This window comes from Malaclemys terrapin, chromosome 3 (assembly GCF_027887155.1).
Source record: "Malaclemys terrapin pileata isolate rMalTer1 chromosome 3, rMalTer1.hap1, whole genome shotgun sequence".
NCBI lineage: Eukaryota > Metazoa > Chordata > Testudines > Emydidae > Malaclemys > Malaclemys terrapin.
The window spans coordinates 109,034,229-109,051,309 of NC_071507.1; the positions used below are offsets into that span (position 1 = coordinate 109,034,229).

The following is a 17,081-nucleotide window of genomic DNA, read 5'->3' on the forward strand; positions in this document are numbered from 1 at the left end:
GACAAACAAGTTTGTTTACATTTATGGAAGATACTTCTGCCTGCTTCTTATTTACATCACCTGAAAGTGAGAATAGGTGTTTGCATGGCACTTTTGTAGCCGGCGTTGCAAGGTATTTATGTGCCAGATATGCTAAACATTCGTTTGTTCCTTCATGCTTCAACCACCATTCCAGAGGAGATGCTTCGATGCTGATGACGTTTGTTAAAAAAATAATGCGTTAATTAGATTTGTGACTGAACTCCTTGGAGGAGAATTGTATGTCTCCTCTTCTGTTTTATCTGCATTCTGACATATATTCATGTTATTGCAGTTTCAGATGATGACCCAGCACTTGTTCATTTTAAGAACATTTTCACAGCAGATTTGACAAAACACAAAGAAGGTACCAATCTGAGATTTCTAAGGATAGCTACAGCACTCGACCCACGGTTTAAGAATCTGAAGTGCAGTCTAAAATCTGAGAGGGATGAGGTGGGGAGCAGTCTTTCATAAGTTTTAAAAGAGTAACACACAGATGTGGAAACTACAGAACCTGAACCACCAAAAAAGAAAATCAACTTTCTACTGGTGGCATCTGACTCAGATGATTAAAATGAACATGCATAGGTCCGCTCTGCTTTGGATCGTTACCGCGCAGAACCCATCATCAGCATAGACACGTGTCCTATGGAATGGTGGTTGAAGATGAAGGGACATATGAATCTTCAGCACATCTGGCATGAAAATATCTTGCAACGTCAGCTACAACAGTGCCGTGAGAATACCTGTTCTCACTTTCAGGTGACATTGTGAACAAGAAGCGGGCAGCATTAGCTCCTGCAAATTGTCCCCAATCTTGTTTGTCTGAAAGATTGGCTGACGTAGCACTGAGCGGACTTGTAGGCTCTAAAGTTTTACATTGTATTATTTTTGAATGCAGTTACTTTTTCTACATAATTCTACATTTGTAAGTTCAACTTTCATGACAAAGAGATTGCACTATAGTACTTGTAGGAGGTGAAATGAAAAATACTATTTCTTTTGTTTTTTACGGTGCAAATATTTGAAATAAAAAATAAATATAAAGTGAGCACTGTACACTTTGTATTCTGTGTTGTAACTGAAATCAATATATTTGAAAATGTAGAAAACATCCACAAATATTTTAAAAAAATAATGTTCTATTATTGTTTAACAGTGCAATTAATTGTGCAATTGATCAAGAATAACTTTTTAAATCGCTTGACAGCCCTAGTACAAATTAGCAAACAATCAATTTGTAAGCTCCTAGAGGATAATAAGGTGATAAGGAATAGACAAAATGGATTTGTCAAGAACAAAGCATGCCAAACCAATCTAATTTCCTTCTTTGGCCTACTGGATAAGGGGGAAGCAGTGGACATGATATGTCTTGATTTTAGTACCCTCATATCTCAATGCCTGTACTTTGACCCATCAACCCTTTACCCCCAATCGGGGATATTGCAGATTATGTATTCCTTATGCCATCTGATCTTAAACCAAACTTTGCACCCTCGATAATCTGTACCTGATTATTCCCTGATAACCAGAAACTTCTATGCTCAAATTCTGTTCACTTTTTCTTTTTTTTTTAAAACATCACCTTAATAAGACTTTTGACACAGTCCCACATGACGGTCTCTTAAACAAACTAGGAAAATGAAGTGTACATGAAATTACTATACAGTGGGTGAATAACTGGTTGAAAGGCCCTACTCAAAGAGTAGTTATCAATGGTTTGCTGTCAAACTGGGAGGATATAACTAGTGGGGTCCCGTAAGGGTTAGGCCTCGGTCCAGTACTATTCACCATTTTCATTAATGACTTGAAAAAGGGAGTGGAGGATATTCTTATAAAATTTGCTGATGACACCACGCTACGAAGGATTGCAAGCACTTTGGAGGACAGTATTAAAATTCAAAATGACTGACAAATTGGAGAATTGGTCTGAATTCAACAAGATGAAATTCAATAAAGACGAGTGCAAAGTATTTCACTTAGAAAGGAAAAAAATCAAATGCACAACTAACCAGGGCTGGATCCAGGGTTTTGGCTGCCCCAAGCAGCCAAAACAAAAACAAACAAACAAAAAAAGCCGTGATCGTGATCTAAAAAAAGCCGTGATCGCGATCTGCGGCGGCAATTCGGCGGGAGGTCCTTCACTCCCACGCGGAGTGAGGGACCGTCCACCGAATTGCTGCTGAATACCTGGTACTGCCGCCCCTCTCCGTAGCGGCCGCCCCAATCACCTGCTTGAGAAGCTGGTGCCTGGAGCCGACCCTGCAACTAACAAATGCAGAAAAACTAGCTAGGTGGCAGAACAGTACAATCTCAGAGTTATGGACACTTGGGAATGGAGGCTGTCCGTAACTCTGAAATGTTTCTAACTCTGAACAAAGCACAGTTTGGGCTCCAGATCTAGCAGCTGACACTCCAGGTCAGGATTCAGCAGCAGCTAAGCTCCCTACTGAGCCCTGGAATGAGTCTGCAACCTTGAACCCCTCCTTGGGCAGAGATGTGTGTGTGTGTGTGTGAATGAAAACAGCATGTTCCCCTCCCAGCGGGGTTGGGTAAAAACAATGAGTCCCCCTCCTGGCTAGCAGAAGGAGGCTAAAGACAGCACGTCCTCCTGCTAGCGGGGGTAGGGGGACAGGGCAAAAGTAAGGCTTCAGAGAAGACGCTACCTCTGCAGATGGGAGCAGTTCTCCCATTGGCATAGGTAACCCACCTCCCCAAGATGCGGTAGCTAGGCTGATGAGAGAATTCTCCATCAATCTAGTGCTGTCCACATTGGAGATGAGATTGCTTTAACTGCGGTAGAGCTCAGGGGTGTGGATTTTCAAACCCCATAGCGATGAAATTATACTGACATAAGTTCGTAATACACATCAGGCCTAAGGGCATGAACACTACTAAAGGATCGACCTACATTTTTGAGGAATTTATAAGCCAAATTATAGGTTTGGAATGGAAGCGCCATCTCAACCATACTTCTCCACTTACTCAAACTCATGAAAGAAGACAGGACCTAAATCATATATGGACCGCAGCTCCTTTGCCCTCACCAGCACAGCAGATGTACAGTCCTCCAGCGAGTGGCTTCCAGAGAAGATCAGAGCTTGTTCCACCAACTCTACACTTGCAGAAATCCATGGGGCAGGGGAACTTCTGTGGCACACTGGGGATAGGCCAGAGGAGGGAGGGAGTATATTGGCAACCTAGTCAGGTGTAGCTAGGGTACCAGAAGGCTCATAGAATCCATGGCAACTATAGTGCAATTTAGGGCTGTCCTAATTTGCACTGTGGGTTAGACTGGACCACAGCAGACACATAGGGATGACACAAACTGCCTCAATCATTCCTCCATTCTTAGCACTGGAAAGAGTTTGGCCCACAGTGTAGAAAAATGGCCAAAATATGAGAGACAGCGAGAGAGAGAGAGAGAAATAAAAATACCCCACTGCAAGATTAATAAAGGTGGGATAGATTTTCTTTAACACACATACCATTATCTATGACCTCAGATTCCTCAGTCAGTATTCCTGACAAAGCAATTTATAGTAATAATACTTAGATAACACCTGGTAGCTGTGGGAGCCAGTTAAATTTGCCTTCAAAAAATAAAGGAAGGTTCTGATAATGAGACTTAGTTCAAACATATGCAAGACAGTATATACTCAAATAAAGGACTGTCTTGTGATAAAGCAAAGTAGATTGAGTAATGATGGGATTTTTTCAAACTAAGTATCTGTCAGTGTTTACACCCTTTACTAGAGGGATTTCAATTTATGGGATGATTACTAAATTTCCCTTGTGTTTCCTGTTTTTCCCCTCATCCCATCCCTCATTTTTCAGAGAACAGCATGCAAGTACTTTCTCATTAACTTTGCTAAAACAACTCGGAGGATAAAGCACTATTGAAACATGCATCTCTTCCTGCCTTCTATTGACATTTTAATCCAGGATTATATCTGAAGAAAAGCTTCTCAAAAGGTAAGGCATTAGGAGTCCATCCAATTACACTGAAGTCAATGGGAGTTTTGTAATTGACTTAATAGAAAGATGAGGCATCGAGGAAATTTAAATAAATATAAATAGGTAAAACTAAACTCTATGTTATAGCACAGGAGAAACTTTTCAATTATTAAGTATTTTTCTTACTTTTTTATTTCAAAATGCCATTGAAAGCTGTAGTTACAAGAGATATTTTGCTATGTTTTATTTACTTCCTATTTACATATACACTTTTAGTATATTGATGGACATAATAGAACACTTTGGAAGTATTGTACTCTCACTCATGTCGACTTTAATTCTCTTTTTCAGAAAGACTTAAAAACTGAAGAGCTTCACCAATTGGTGCCACATCATGACCAATGGTATACAAACGCAAAAACTAAAAAGTTCAGAATAGTTAACAACAAAAGCACAACATGACTTCAGCGCTTCTTGAGAATGAAGAAGCACGATATTGCTTTGAGAATATTAATGGATCTTGCCATAAAACATCATGGTCTTCTGGAATCCGGATAACTTTGTATGTTGTGCTTGGTTTTCTGACAATTCTTACACTAGGTGGAAACCTAATGGTAATAATTACAGTAGCTTATTTCAAACAGCTTCACTCTCCTACAAATATTTTGCTCGCCTCTTTGGCATGTGCTGATTTTTGTTTGGGTCTGACTGTGCTGCCCTTCAGCAGTATAAGATCTGTTGAAACATGCTGGTATTTTGGGGAAATATTATGTAGATTCCATAGTTCTTTAGAACTATCTTTTTGTTATTCATCAATATTTCACTTGTGCTTCATCTCTGTTGATCGCTACGTTGCGGTTACTGATCCTTTAATTTACCCTCTCAAGTTCACAGTGCCAGTTTCAGGCATGTTCATAGCTGTTGCCTGGATATTTTCATTAGTATACAGTTTTTCTGTTGTCTTCAGTGGGGCTAATGACAAAGGGATACAAGAATTAGTAAATGCCCTCTCCTGTGTAGGGAGCTGTCAACTTGTCTTCAACAAAACATGGGTGGTTGTATCTGCTCTCCTTTATCTAATACCTTTTTTTACAATGATAGCACTTTACAGCAAAATTTTTGCTGTGGCTAAACGACAAGCTAGAATGATAGAGATGATGAGCAACAAAATCCAGTCATCTGGTAATTACAGTGACAGAGGTAGGAAAAGAGAGAGGAAAGCTGCTAAAACCCTGGGTATAGCTGCGATTGCTTTTTTGGTATGTTGGTCACCCTTTTTTATAAGTGTAATAATTGATGCTTTTCTTAACTTCATAACTCCACCCCTTCTCTTTGACATTATGGTTTGGTTCACTTATTCCAACTCTGCCATTAATCCTTTGATTTACTCTCTCTTTTATCCCTGGTTTCGAAAAGCAATGAAAGTGATTGTGAGCTTCAAAATGCTCCGGCTTGACTGTTCAACAATGAATTTATTTACAAACTGAAAACCTATCCAATCCTGCACAGAGCTACTCACCTCACACTTCACAGTCATTCCCCTGTTCATAAAATCTGGCTGTGTATTTCTTTTTCTGGATGAAATATTATCATCTTGATTTTAGACTTTGTATAACTTTTTATCATTGTAAAAAACTGGTTTATCACATTATATCAAGACAATTTATTTACAGAGACTGTTAATTTAATACCAGATCATGCTATGAAATAATAATAGAGCAATGTCCATTGGTTGTAATTGTTTCACTTAGAAGATAAAATGGCCCTCCAGAATTAAACAAAGGCAAAAAAAGAAAGATCAAAAATATTTTTTTTCAATGAAATTCATCTCTATGTGTTAGGAAGTACTAGCAATACTCGAAACAGAAATGTTTTTCCATCGCTTTAAAACCTATATGGTATCATTTACCAAATCAGTAATATATAAGTATAAAATATTAATATTTATATTACTCTCAGCCTATGGGTATTCAAATTATTTACACATACTACTGAATTAAGTCCCCCAACATCCATATGGAATGGATATTATTATCCTCATTTAATGGATAAGAAAATTGAATTTCAAATGGAAAAGGATTTTTAACTCTCTTAGGCGCCTTTGAAAAACCCAACCAAAGAGATCAAGGACCCAATCCTACTACTTTTTAAACTGGAGGTAAAACTCCCAACCTTTCTCTTGGGGAAGTATTGAGTAGAAATAAGACTCTTTCATGTGCACAAGGATTCCTCACACGAGGGAGGGTTCTAGTAGTAACAGAAACTAAAATAAAACAATAACCTAACGTGAAGTCCAGATACGAGTGAATTCAATGGTAAAACTCCCATTGACTTTAATGGGATCAAGATTTTACCTCTGCTATTTTGAGAGAAAACTGTCCTTTCCATTACAGGAGAAAATCCAATCACAGAACAATCTCCTGTGTCACAGCAATATTCTAAGGGCTTGTCTATACTTGAAAGTTATTTTGGTTTAAAATAAGGTCTGAATTTAAAGTGCAATAGCTAGTTATTCTGCAATATCAATTCCAGTAAACCTCCCACGTAGACAAGCCCTAAGGTATTTCCTACTGGCAGCAAGGGATCTGGATTTCAAACACTTGCTACAGAAGCCCTGGACAAGCCAGTTGTGAATGAGAAATATTTGTTAGTTTGCAATATTCCTCTGTAATAACAATAACTGCTTATTATCTGGTTTGCTAAATTGTAAGTGAAGTAGGAGCATGCCATTGATTTTACTGTAGCAGGCAAGTTAACTGCGAATCACAGGAACTAACTAGGATTTTGTTAATAAAAACTTCTAAAAGTTCAATTTACAAATTCCAAAAATAACTTCTTTTTTAATTCAATTTCCATGGCAGATCTTCCCTGCCTGCTTCAGTCTGTATAGGGTGAAACTCTCCCTTTTCCTGAGGCCTAAGGTTATTAACAAGAAATTAATAATACATTTCAGTCCAAACCTTCTCCCCCAGCTTGGCAGTTCTCAGGGCTCTCCCTGTAGGAATTCTCTGTCCCAAGCCATACATCCCTCTACCTTAAGAGCCACTGCTACTTCCTTTACCCCCAGAGTGGCGTTAACAAACAACACACAACAGTGACATGGGGTCGGCAGAGATAAATTAGCATCATGCCAATGGAAAAACTGTGCCGCCTGCTTATATCCAAATCATTAATGAGAGCATGAGACATTATTTTATAAATGTCCAACTGACTCAAGTCTTTAACCAACTTCATCAGTGGCTTACAGCCACTGCGAGAAAATGTACTTGGCTACACATAGGACTAGAACGATGTACTTGGCTACAGATAGGATAGGATCACAATTGACTTTTAGTAGTCAGTTGAATAAATAACATTTTATCTATCCCCCCCTCTCATGGCACAGCCTTTTGACTGGGATAGGCAGGTAGCCCACTTTATCCTGCCCCTTTTATCAGCAGCCACCTGTAGCCCTTCACTGGTACCTACCACTGTGGGTCACAGAACACCACTTTTCTGCAACTCCACAGGTAAATCTTGCAAGATTCAGTGTTTGAAAACTATGGTACATTCTGAGACATAAATACTGGGGAAGCCCAGAGCTCAGGGAAATATCTGTACAGCCACAATGTCAGGATCCACTGGCTAGTTCTTTATTTCAAAATGTTTGTGCTAGCTGAACAACAGACTTGAATTAGCAGATGTATTACAAGCAAAACCCAGTCGCAATCACAAAAAACACAACAGGTAATAGTGAAAGGAGAGAAAGTAAAGCTCTGTTAGTATCCAGGGGAGATTTTCTGTGGTTTTGATCACCATTTTTCAACATAATAGATGTATGTTCTTGATCTGACAGTCCTGCTGATGCTTGTGGGCTGGTAATTTTGTTAATTATAAATTCACTGTGAACCCTGTGATTTATGCCAGCTTTTATCTTTGCTTAAGATGCAGTGCAAATAACTCCTAAAATTTAAATAACTGGTGACTGTTGAAAACTGAATTTATTTCAGACTGAAAATCTGTCTAGATATTGTGTTTGTACAACATCTAAATCCTTGTCTGCCAGTTACCCCCGGATCACCTTTCTACTCTTCATCTCTTCTAAAACTATGTGTGTTTTTTCTTTTTTTCAGGTGAAATAAAGTAAAAGTGAAATATAAAGTCATAGTGATTTTTTAGAATGATGAAGAAAAATTAGAAATCTCAGAGTGGGGCTGCATTGTGCTAGGCACTATGCAGTTAAACAGTAAGTGACAGTCCCTACCCACCCAAAGAACTTGTGTTTTAATAGTTATGATACAACAGATGGATGAGACAAACTAGAGGATGGGCAAGGTAGGGAGATTGAAGGATACTTGAGCACAGAATTAAGAATATAGTGTAGGATTTTCAAAAGCACCCAGCATTTGCCTAACTCTGCTCCCGTTGAAGATTAAGTCCCACTCTAAATAATATGCAAAACACTATGGAGTGTAAATTTGTTTTTGCAATACATGTAATTAGCTTGTAAACTGTTTGGGCCAGGGACCATCTTCCACCATGTTTGTATAGAGCCTAGAAAAACTCAGGCTCAGATTTCATTAGGCACTACTTTAATACAAATAAATGCATATAACAATAAATTATTGTTATTCATTCTGATGAGCCACACTAATAAAAACTGCCTTGGAAACATCTGCTATACAGTTTATCATTTCATGCATGTATCATTAATTTTATTGTTCAAAACTGAAGATAAAAGAAGCGTAATTAGAGGATAAAATTTATGCTGGTACACAAGGCCCTCTGTATCACTTAAGCTCTATAAAGAAAGTGTTCACTAAGAATGTGGGCAACCGGCTGTGAACCATATGTACTACAGAAAGGGCTGCCAGCCTTCCTGGCTGGCAGGAGACTTTAGAATGGGGTGGGGGGGAAGAAGGTGGAAGGGGATGGGCTACACACCCTTGTATGATACTTCAGTACTCATGGGCCAATGACAGCCCTCCTTGGATAAGAAGGCTGGGACTGATCAATCCTGGAGACCTCTAACAAGCACTCAGAGTTTTATACTGCAGAATGGTCAATGAAACTTTGCATGACCAGTCTGCACAGCAGAGTCTGATCAGCTCAAAAGCTCATTACTCTGTTTCCCGTTCACTTTCAGAACATCATACACTGTATGGAATAATCATCCTCATTTTGGGCACTGGGAAATTAATACTTCTTCATGCAGCCTTTCCCACAATAAGGAGGAATACAGAATGGCCTGGGGTCTGAATTTCAGAGATTTAGAGTACCCACACCTTCCATTGACTTCAAGAAGAATTTTGGGGACTAGTACCTCTGAAAATCAGCCCCCTCCCCTTGTTTTTCCTCTTATTCCCCTTAGTTTTTCTCTGTCTAATATGGGCACATGAAACATGATTTTGCCTCAAGAGGATCAGTGAAAATGGTACATAATCAGACAGTTATTTAACCCTGAACTCAGCACCCAAATGCTACACAGCTGGAAGCTCTAGCAATAAATTGATGAGACAGTCTGACAGATGATATTGCTCAGAAGCATTTATTCCCCCACCCCCCTTGGGGCGAGTGGGTTTGTTTTGTGATCTACCTCTCCTCCCATCCTGTGACATCATTAGGGCAACAACAGTTGGTTAAAAGGAAGAATAATATTAGGTAAATATTTAATGTATCTTTATCAGTCTTGTAACATAAAATAGCTGCTGGAGATGAGGAGGAGAAGCCAGCACCATGTGCTCACTCGGAAGATCTCCATGGGACACTGACAGCCTGGAAACCACAGTTTAGGAGCCTCTGCTTTATAGCATAGGCATCACACACTACCATCAGAAGACATGAAAAGTAGACAGGGCTGTCCATATGCTGTGAATCAAAGTAAATTGTCCCTCAAGTTCCAAAGTGTATTCTCTGAAAAGGACATTTTTGATCATAAATACAAATCCAAGACAAAATACTGGTAGGTATATTGCTTTGAGAGAAGGGGTTCTGATCTCAGCTGAGTCTCTGTGAATCAGGAGTGATGGTACTGAAATCAGTAGAGTTATATTGGTGTAAAACCAATGTGAGATCAAAATCAAGCCCAAGATCTTCAGCTAGCAGAGGAGATCAGTATAATGTCACTGTTGTGCCATCTAGTGGATAATACTGGGTCATCCTGAATATTTCAACTGTAAGAGAAAGAAAACAATACAAATAGCAGCTAATCAAAATAAAAGAAAATCATGACTAATCAAAATGAAATATTAAACCCACAATCAGCATGCATACAGAATTTATGTAACATATGATAGCAGATACATGAGAGTGCCATTTTTAATGTATAAAAATATCAAAAAGCACCTCTCTGTTCAATTGAATTCCAAATAGCTGGCATAAAGACCGCACCTAAGCCCTGCCAATCTACTTTGTTCCACCTCTGGGATGACTCCTCTGGCATGCTTTAATAAATAAGACTAAACACTATCACCTTGTTTCAATTAATTGAAGAGAGGGCACCGGGTCTGAAACAGTCAATGAGATGGAAGAGTGATGTGGAATGAGTATTGATATCAGAACTTCAGTTAATTGTTTTTTTTTCATTTGGGTTTTTCTTCTAAATTTTTTGAACTTCCTTTGAGTATGATTGTATTGTGGTAGCACCTAAGGGCTCCCATCAGGGATCAAGGCTCCACAGTGCTAGGCACAAACACCTAACGAAAAATAGTGTCTGCCCTGAAGAGCTCACAGGTTAAGTAACATTGTCACTCTGCTGTATTTACATAAGCATAACATATTTGGAAAAGTTTTTCTCATCTTTGATACAAGAGACATTAGACTCCAATTTCAGACTCTGATGAACACTTTATTCTAAAAATGAATAAGGTAGTGTTGAGAATCTTACGATTCTTGATATCCCCATTAGGAAACAATAAAATTGTAGGACTGCCTGGAAGACTAGGATGAGAAGACAGAAGACAACTCTAATTAAATATTGGAGACAAAAGAGGGTGGAGGTGTGAACTGCTCTGCTAACTACCAGGCTCCAGGACCCGTCCTGCAGGGTTCCCAGGCTCATGCTCTGGGGTCACAGCTCCACAGTACGGGCTGGTCTACACTGGGGGGGTGGGGGGGGGGGGAAGATCCAAGATATGCAACTCAAGTTGAAGTATCTTGGATTGAATTACCTGGGGTCCAGACGGCGCGGGATTGATGGCCGCGGCTCCCCCGTCGACTGCGTTACTGCCGCTCGCTCTGGTGGAGTTCCGGAGTCGACGGTGATTGCGTTCGGGGATTGATATATCACGTCTTAATGAGACGTGATATATCGATCCCGGATCGATCGATTGCTACCCACCGTATCGGTTTAGGAGACATACCCTAAGAGAAGTGCAGAGCTGGAATGGTGAATACTCGGTCTGCTTTCCGAGAGTCCACTGTACAGAAAGACCCCAGAACTGGAGACTAAGATAATCTGCTCACCCTTTGTGAAAGAGAATGTGTGTGTGTAGAAGCTGGGTTCTCTTAGGCTGTGGCCCCTCCTGTTGTGGAGGGTCTGTGGCAGGGCATGTGGACAGGATCCTCCATCTGCTTGCAGCTGAGATCTGTAATATTGGCAATTGTTTTTGGGAGGGGAAAGAAGTTGGATCTTTTCCCCCTGTTCTCCTGCATTTTGAAACTGCTTGTGAGGGTCTCTAGGATATCTGGGGGCTGGCACTTCTCGTCCTTTCCTCCTGGGCATTAGTGCTATTAGGAGCTCTTTAATGACCTGACATTCAAAAAGAAAGCCTACAGAAAAGGGGAAACATGGATGAATTGCTAAGGATGAAAGAACAGTACGAGCACGCAGGGACAAAATCAGAAAGACTATGGCACAAAGTGAGTTGCACCTAGCAAGGGACAAACAAGACAATAAGAGGAGGGTCTTTAAATACATTAGGAGAAAGAGAAAGGAAAGTGTTGGTCTTCTACTTAGCGGGGAAGAAAGTGGAGAGGGCATTGAGAGGTCAAAGAATGGGATCATCTTCTCTTTGGTACTAGTTGTCCCATTTTGGGAGGTCCCTGAGGGGACAGCAGTAAAGGTGCCTCTTTCCTGATTCTGGCACTCTTCTCCCCCTGGGAACTGGCTCCATCTATGGATGAGCATCTGCTCCTTTCTTCCTGCACTCTGACTTCCCATCTGGGAAAGGCCGTTGGAAGACAGTGAAACACAGCAACACAGAAATTGTCTTATTGGAGTAGATCAATAATCTATCCAATCCAGTGTCCTATCTCTGACAGTGGTCAGTATCAGATGCTTAGAGGAAGGTGAAGAAATGCCACAATGGTCAATTATTGAATAATCAGCCCATAGGGTGAGCTTCTTCCTGTCAGGAATCAAGGCCTGCAGCAGAGCCTGGAACCACTTAGTTGACCTACAGCTGAAGACCCTGATTAACCAGACTCTGTCTAAAAGAAATCACGCCTGCTCTTAATATCATAGAATCATAGAATATCAGAGTTGGAAGGGACCTCAAGAGGTCATCTAGTCCAACCCCCTGCTCAAAGCAGGACCAATTCCCAGCTAAATCATCCCAGCCAGGGCTTTGTCAAGCCGGGCCTTAAAAACCTCCAAGGAAGGAGACTCCACCACCTCCCTAGGTAACGCATTCCAGTGTTTCACCACCCTCCTAGTGAAATAGTTTTTCCTGATATCCAACCTGGACCTCCCCCACTGCAACTTGAGACCGTTGCTCCTTGTTCTGTCATCTGCCACCACTGAGAACAGCCGAGCTCCATCCTCTTTGGAACCCCCCTTCAGGTAGTTGAAGGCTGCTATCAAATCCCCCCTCATTCTTCTCTTCTGGAGACTAAACAATCCCAGTTCTCTCAGCCTCTCCTCATAAGTCATGTGCTCCAGACCCCTAATCATTTTTGTTGCCCTCCGTTGGACTCTTTCCAATTTTTCCACATCCTTCTTGTAGTGTGGGGACCAAAACTGGACACAGTATTCCAGATGAGGCCTCACCAATGTCGAATAAAGGGGAACGATCACGTTCCTCGATCTGCTGGCAATGCCCCTACTTATACAGCCCAAAATGCCGTTAGCCTTCTTGGCAACAAGAGCACACTGTTGACTCATATCCAGCTTCTCGTCCACTGTGACCCCTAGGTCCTTTTCTGCAGAACTGCTACCTAGCCATTCGGTCCCTAGTCTGTAGCAGTGCATGGGATTCTTCCGTCCTAAGTGCAGGACTCTGCACTTGTCCTTGTTGAACCTCATCAGGTTTTTCGGCCCAATCCTCTAATTTGTCTAGGTCCCTCTGTATCCGATCCCTACCCTCTAGTGTATCTACCACGCCTCCTAGTTTAGTGTCATCTGCAAACTTGCTGAGAGTGCAGTCCACACCATCCTCCAGATCATTAATAAAGATATTAAACAAAACCGGCCCCAGGACCGACCCTTGGGGCACTCCACTTGAAACCGGCTGCCAACTAGACATGGAGCCATTGATCACTACCCGTTGAGCCCGACGATCTAGCCAGCTTTCTATCCACCTTACAGTCCATTCATCCAGCCCATACTTCTTTAACTTGGCGGCAAGAATACTGTGGGAGACAGTATCAAAAGCTTTGCTAAAGTCAAGAAATAACACATCCACTGCTTTCCCCTCATCCACAGAGCCAGTTATCTCATCATAGAAGGCAATTAGGTTAGTCAGGCACGACTTCCCCTTCGTGAATCCATGCTGACTGTTCCTGATCACTTTCCTCTCCTCTAAATGTTTCATAATTGATTCCTTGAGGACCTGCTCCATGATTTTTCCAGGGACTGAGGTGAGGCTGACTGGCCTGTAGTTCCCCGGATCCTCCTTCTTCCCTTTTTTAAAGATGGGCACTACATTAGCCTTTTTCCAGTCATCTGGGACCTTCCCCGATCGCCATGAGTTTTCAAAAATAATGGCTAATGGCTCTGCAATCTCACCCGCCAACTCCTTTAGCACCCTCGGATGCAGCGCATCCGGCCCCATGGACTTGTGCACGTCCAGTTTTTCTAAATAGTCCCGAACCACTTCTTTCTCCACAGAGGGTTGGCCACCTTCTCCCCATGCTGTACTGCCCAGTGCAGCAATCTGGGAGCTGACCTTGTGCGTGAAGACAGAGGCAAAAAAATCATTGAGTACATTAGCTTTTTCCACATCCTCGGCAGCACCAGGCTAGCGGCTACTCAGCAATTATGCCCGCAGCTGCAATTGTTCCTGTGCCTGCCTTGTTCCCAGCATTGCGGCAGCCCTGCTTCTGCCAAGATCAAGCCCACTCCAACCCTGCTTGGTTCCTGACTCCGGCTCTGACCTTCAGCTCTGACTCCTGACACCAGCTCAGACCCATGGTGCTGTTCCTGGCTTCTGACTCTGACCACTAGGTATGACTCCCACTGCTCCGATCACTAGGCCTCATCACCCGTAACCCAGTCTGAGACAGTTTGAACAGCAACCCCTTGAAAGAGAGAAGGGACAGGTGGGCTTCTTGTAGGACCTGCAGACTCAGGTTGTGGTCCTGCAGCCACAAAATGTGGCACTACGGACACAGGCTATGCTGCCCACAACTCCAACAGGCCTCTCAAGAACCAAAAATTCCCCAGCTGGACAAGTATGCCAGCAGCTGCAGTAAATTCTTTGGGTTGCTGAATTAGTGCTGGCTCCTATTTCTGTTGCATCCATAGTCATTCCCCATGAATCAAGTCCCATGTGGGACTTACCACCCCTCTGACTGGGGAGGCCTTAGCCCAGGCCTGTCCACTCTTGGAGAAATCTAGCCCTCTCCTGGACCAGTCTGAGAATTTTGTTCAAGCCACGGCATTGCTTTTTGATGACCCGAGTCACATGCACACAGCAGTGGCTGCACTCCAGATGTTGTGGGAGGGGTGCCAGCAGCTGCTAATTATGCCATGGCATTTCAATGCCTGAGAACAGACACCGAATGGAATGAGGCCATGCAGCACTATCACTACTGGCTTGACCTAGATGATGAGTTCAAAGAGAAGCTGGCACTGGTGGAGCCTCCAACCACTCTGGACACCCTAATTAAACTGTGCATTAAAATTGACAACTGCCTGATAGAAAGCAACCAAGAAAGAAGGTCAACTTCCCGACCCCTACTAGTCTTGCGGTCTCTGGTCCACCAACCATCTGCACCCTCCCCACAGCCTGAACCCATGCAGCTCGACCAAGCCTGGCCTCACCTCTCCAAGTTGGAGAAAAACAAGTGTTGGGCCTATGTGACGATGCGGTTCTGGCGGAACCCAACTGAGAGTGCCAACTCAGGACAAATTGCTCAAACAGGGCAGTTACAGCCCAAGGCTGGGGTTTTTCCACCTCTAAGGCAAACCAAACCAGCCAGACTAAGAGGACTTCAGTCTCACCCCACTGGCTAACCGCAAATCTCACAAGCAATTTCCTTAGACACTCCAGTTTACCAGTATCACCACCAGTACCACTCGCTATGGGACAAATGGTTATGTAAACCAATACCCAAATAAAAGAAAAAAAGGTTCTCCTGATCCCAAAGGACCAAGCCCCAGACCCAGGTCAATATACAAATCAGATCTTACCCACAAATCACGCTGTTGCCAATCCTTTATGAATAAACCTTTAGATGCTAAAAGGAAAAAGATAGAGATGAGAGTTAGAATTGGTTAAATGGAATCAATTACATACAGTAATGGCAAAGTTCTTGGTTCAGGCTTGCAGCCGCGATAGAATAAACTGCAGGTTCAAATCAAGTCTCTGGAATACATCCCCAGCTGGGATGGGTCCTCAGTCCTTTGTTCAGAGCTTCAGTTTGTAGCAAAGTCCCTCCAGAGGTAAGAAGCAGGATTGAAGACAAAATGGAGATGAGGCATCAGCCTTATATAGTCTTTTCTAGGTGTAAGAACACCTCTTTGTTCTTACTGTGGAAAATTACAGCAAGATGGAATCTGGAGTCACATGGCCAGTTCCTGCATACTTTGCTGAGTCTGAAGGCATATTTGCCTTCTCTCAATGGGTCCATTGTATAGCTGATGGTCCTTAACGGGCCATCAAGCAGGCTAGGCAGAGCTAATCCCAGCTTGTCTGGGATGTCACCCAGAAGCAGAGCATAAGTTTGCCATACAGACAGTATAGAGCCAATATTCATAACTTTAACTACAAAAGTGATACACACATCTAGACAGCATAATCATAACCAGTAAACCATAACCTTGTCTTACACACCCCATTTGACCCCCTTTATACAAGATTTGGGTGCCACTACAGGACCTTGGTTGCAACAATGATCTATATGGTCCCTGTTTATGTCAATAACGTCACAGCCTATGCTTATGCAGTGAAGAACTGGGACACAATCTGCATCCTGGTTGGGAAACTCCAAGCTCCAGCCACAAAAGAGGGATCTGGGCTGGGTTGGCGTTTGCCTCCTCACTCCAAGACCCTACACCAACATATTTGCTGGTACTTTGGTGATGGCTTGTAGGAAGTGTGTTTGGCCCAACTCCCACTACAGCTACAGCACCCAATGATGTTGGAGGTTAACCAGGAAGCACTAGTGGACTCTGGTGCCTTAAGCAATTTTATGGCCTTGGAATTTGCTCGAGCACAAAGTCCCCCCCCCCACCCCAACTTGATACAGTCAATTGACAGACCTCTTTGAGCCCAGTCACTCAACAAACTGCACCCCCCAGAAGTCACTACACTTCCAGGTCCCATGTCATTGAGAAATCCTTCCATTTTGATTGATCTGTATGCACCAGTCCCCAGTTGACCTCAGTATATACCTGTGACCCACGTATCCTCTGGCAGACTGTCGTGTCTGGAATGTTGCATTTTAGTTCATCATACTGCCAGAAGACTTGCCTCTCAAAAATCCAACCATAGACCAGAAATCCTCTACAGTTCTGCCTGTCTCCCAGGATCCTTGGCAACCCTTGTGGCCTCCCTAACAGCTTCAGTAGTACCTGCCAAATATGAGACTTTGCTGACATGTTAGACAAAAAGAAAGCTGACATCTGCCACCTCACTACAGTTATGGCTGTCCCTTCGACCTTCAGCCTGGAGCAGAGGTGTATCTACCGGGTGCATCTATTCTCTCTCAGAACCTGAGCTACAGACTCTCCAGAGCTATAT

At 42.4% G+C, this 17,081-nt stretch overlaps 1 protein-coding gene across 1 annotated transcript; it reads left to right on the forward strand.

The window, feature by feature from the left end:
* The first annotated feature begins 4,245 nt into the window (after window positions 1-4,245).
* Window positions 4,246-5,465, forward strand: LOC128834792 (trace amine-associated receptor 7a-like). Its single transcript, XM_054023892.1, has one exon. It carries the CDS (start codon window positions 4,437-4,439, stop codon window positions 5,463-5,465), a length of 1,029 nt encoding a protein of 342 aa, XP_053879867.1. The 5' UTR covers window positions 4,246-4,436.
* The last annotated feature ends 11,616 nt before the right edge of the window (window positions 5,466-17,081 follow it).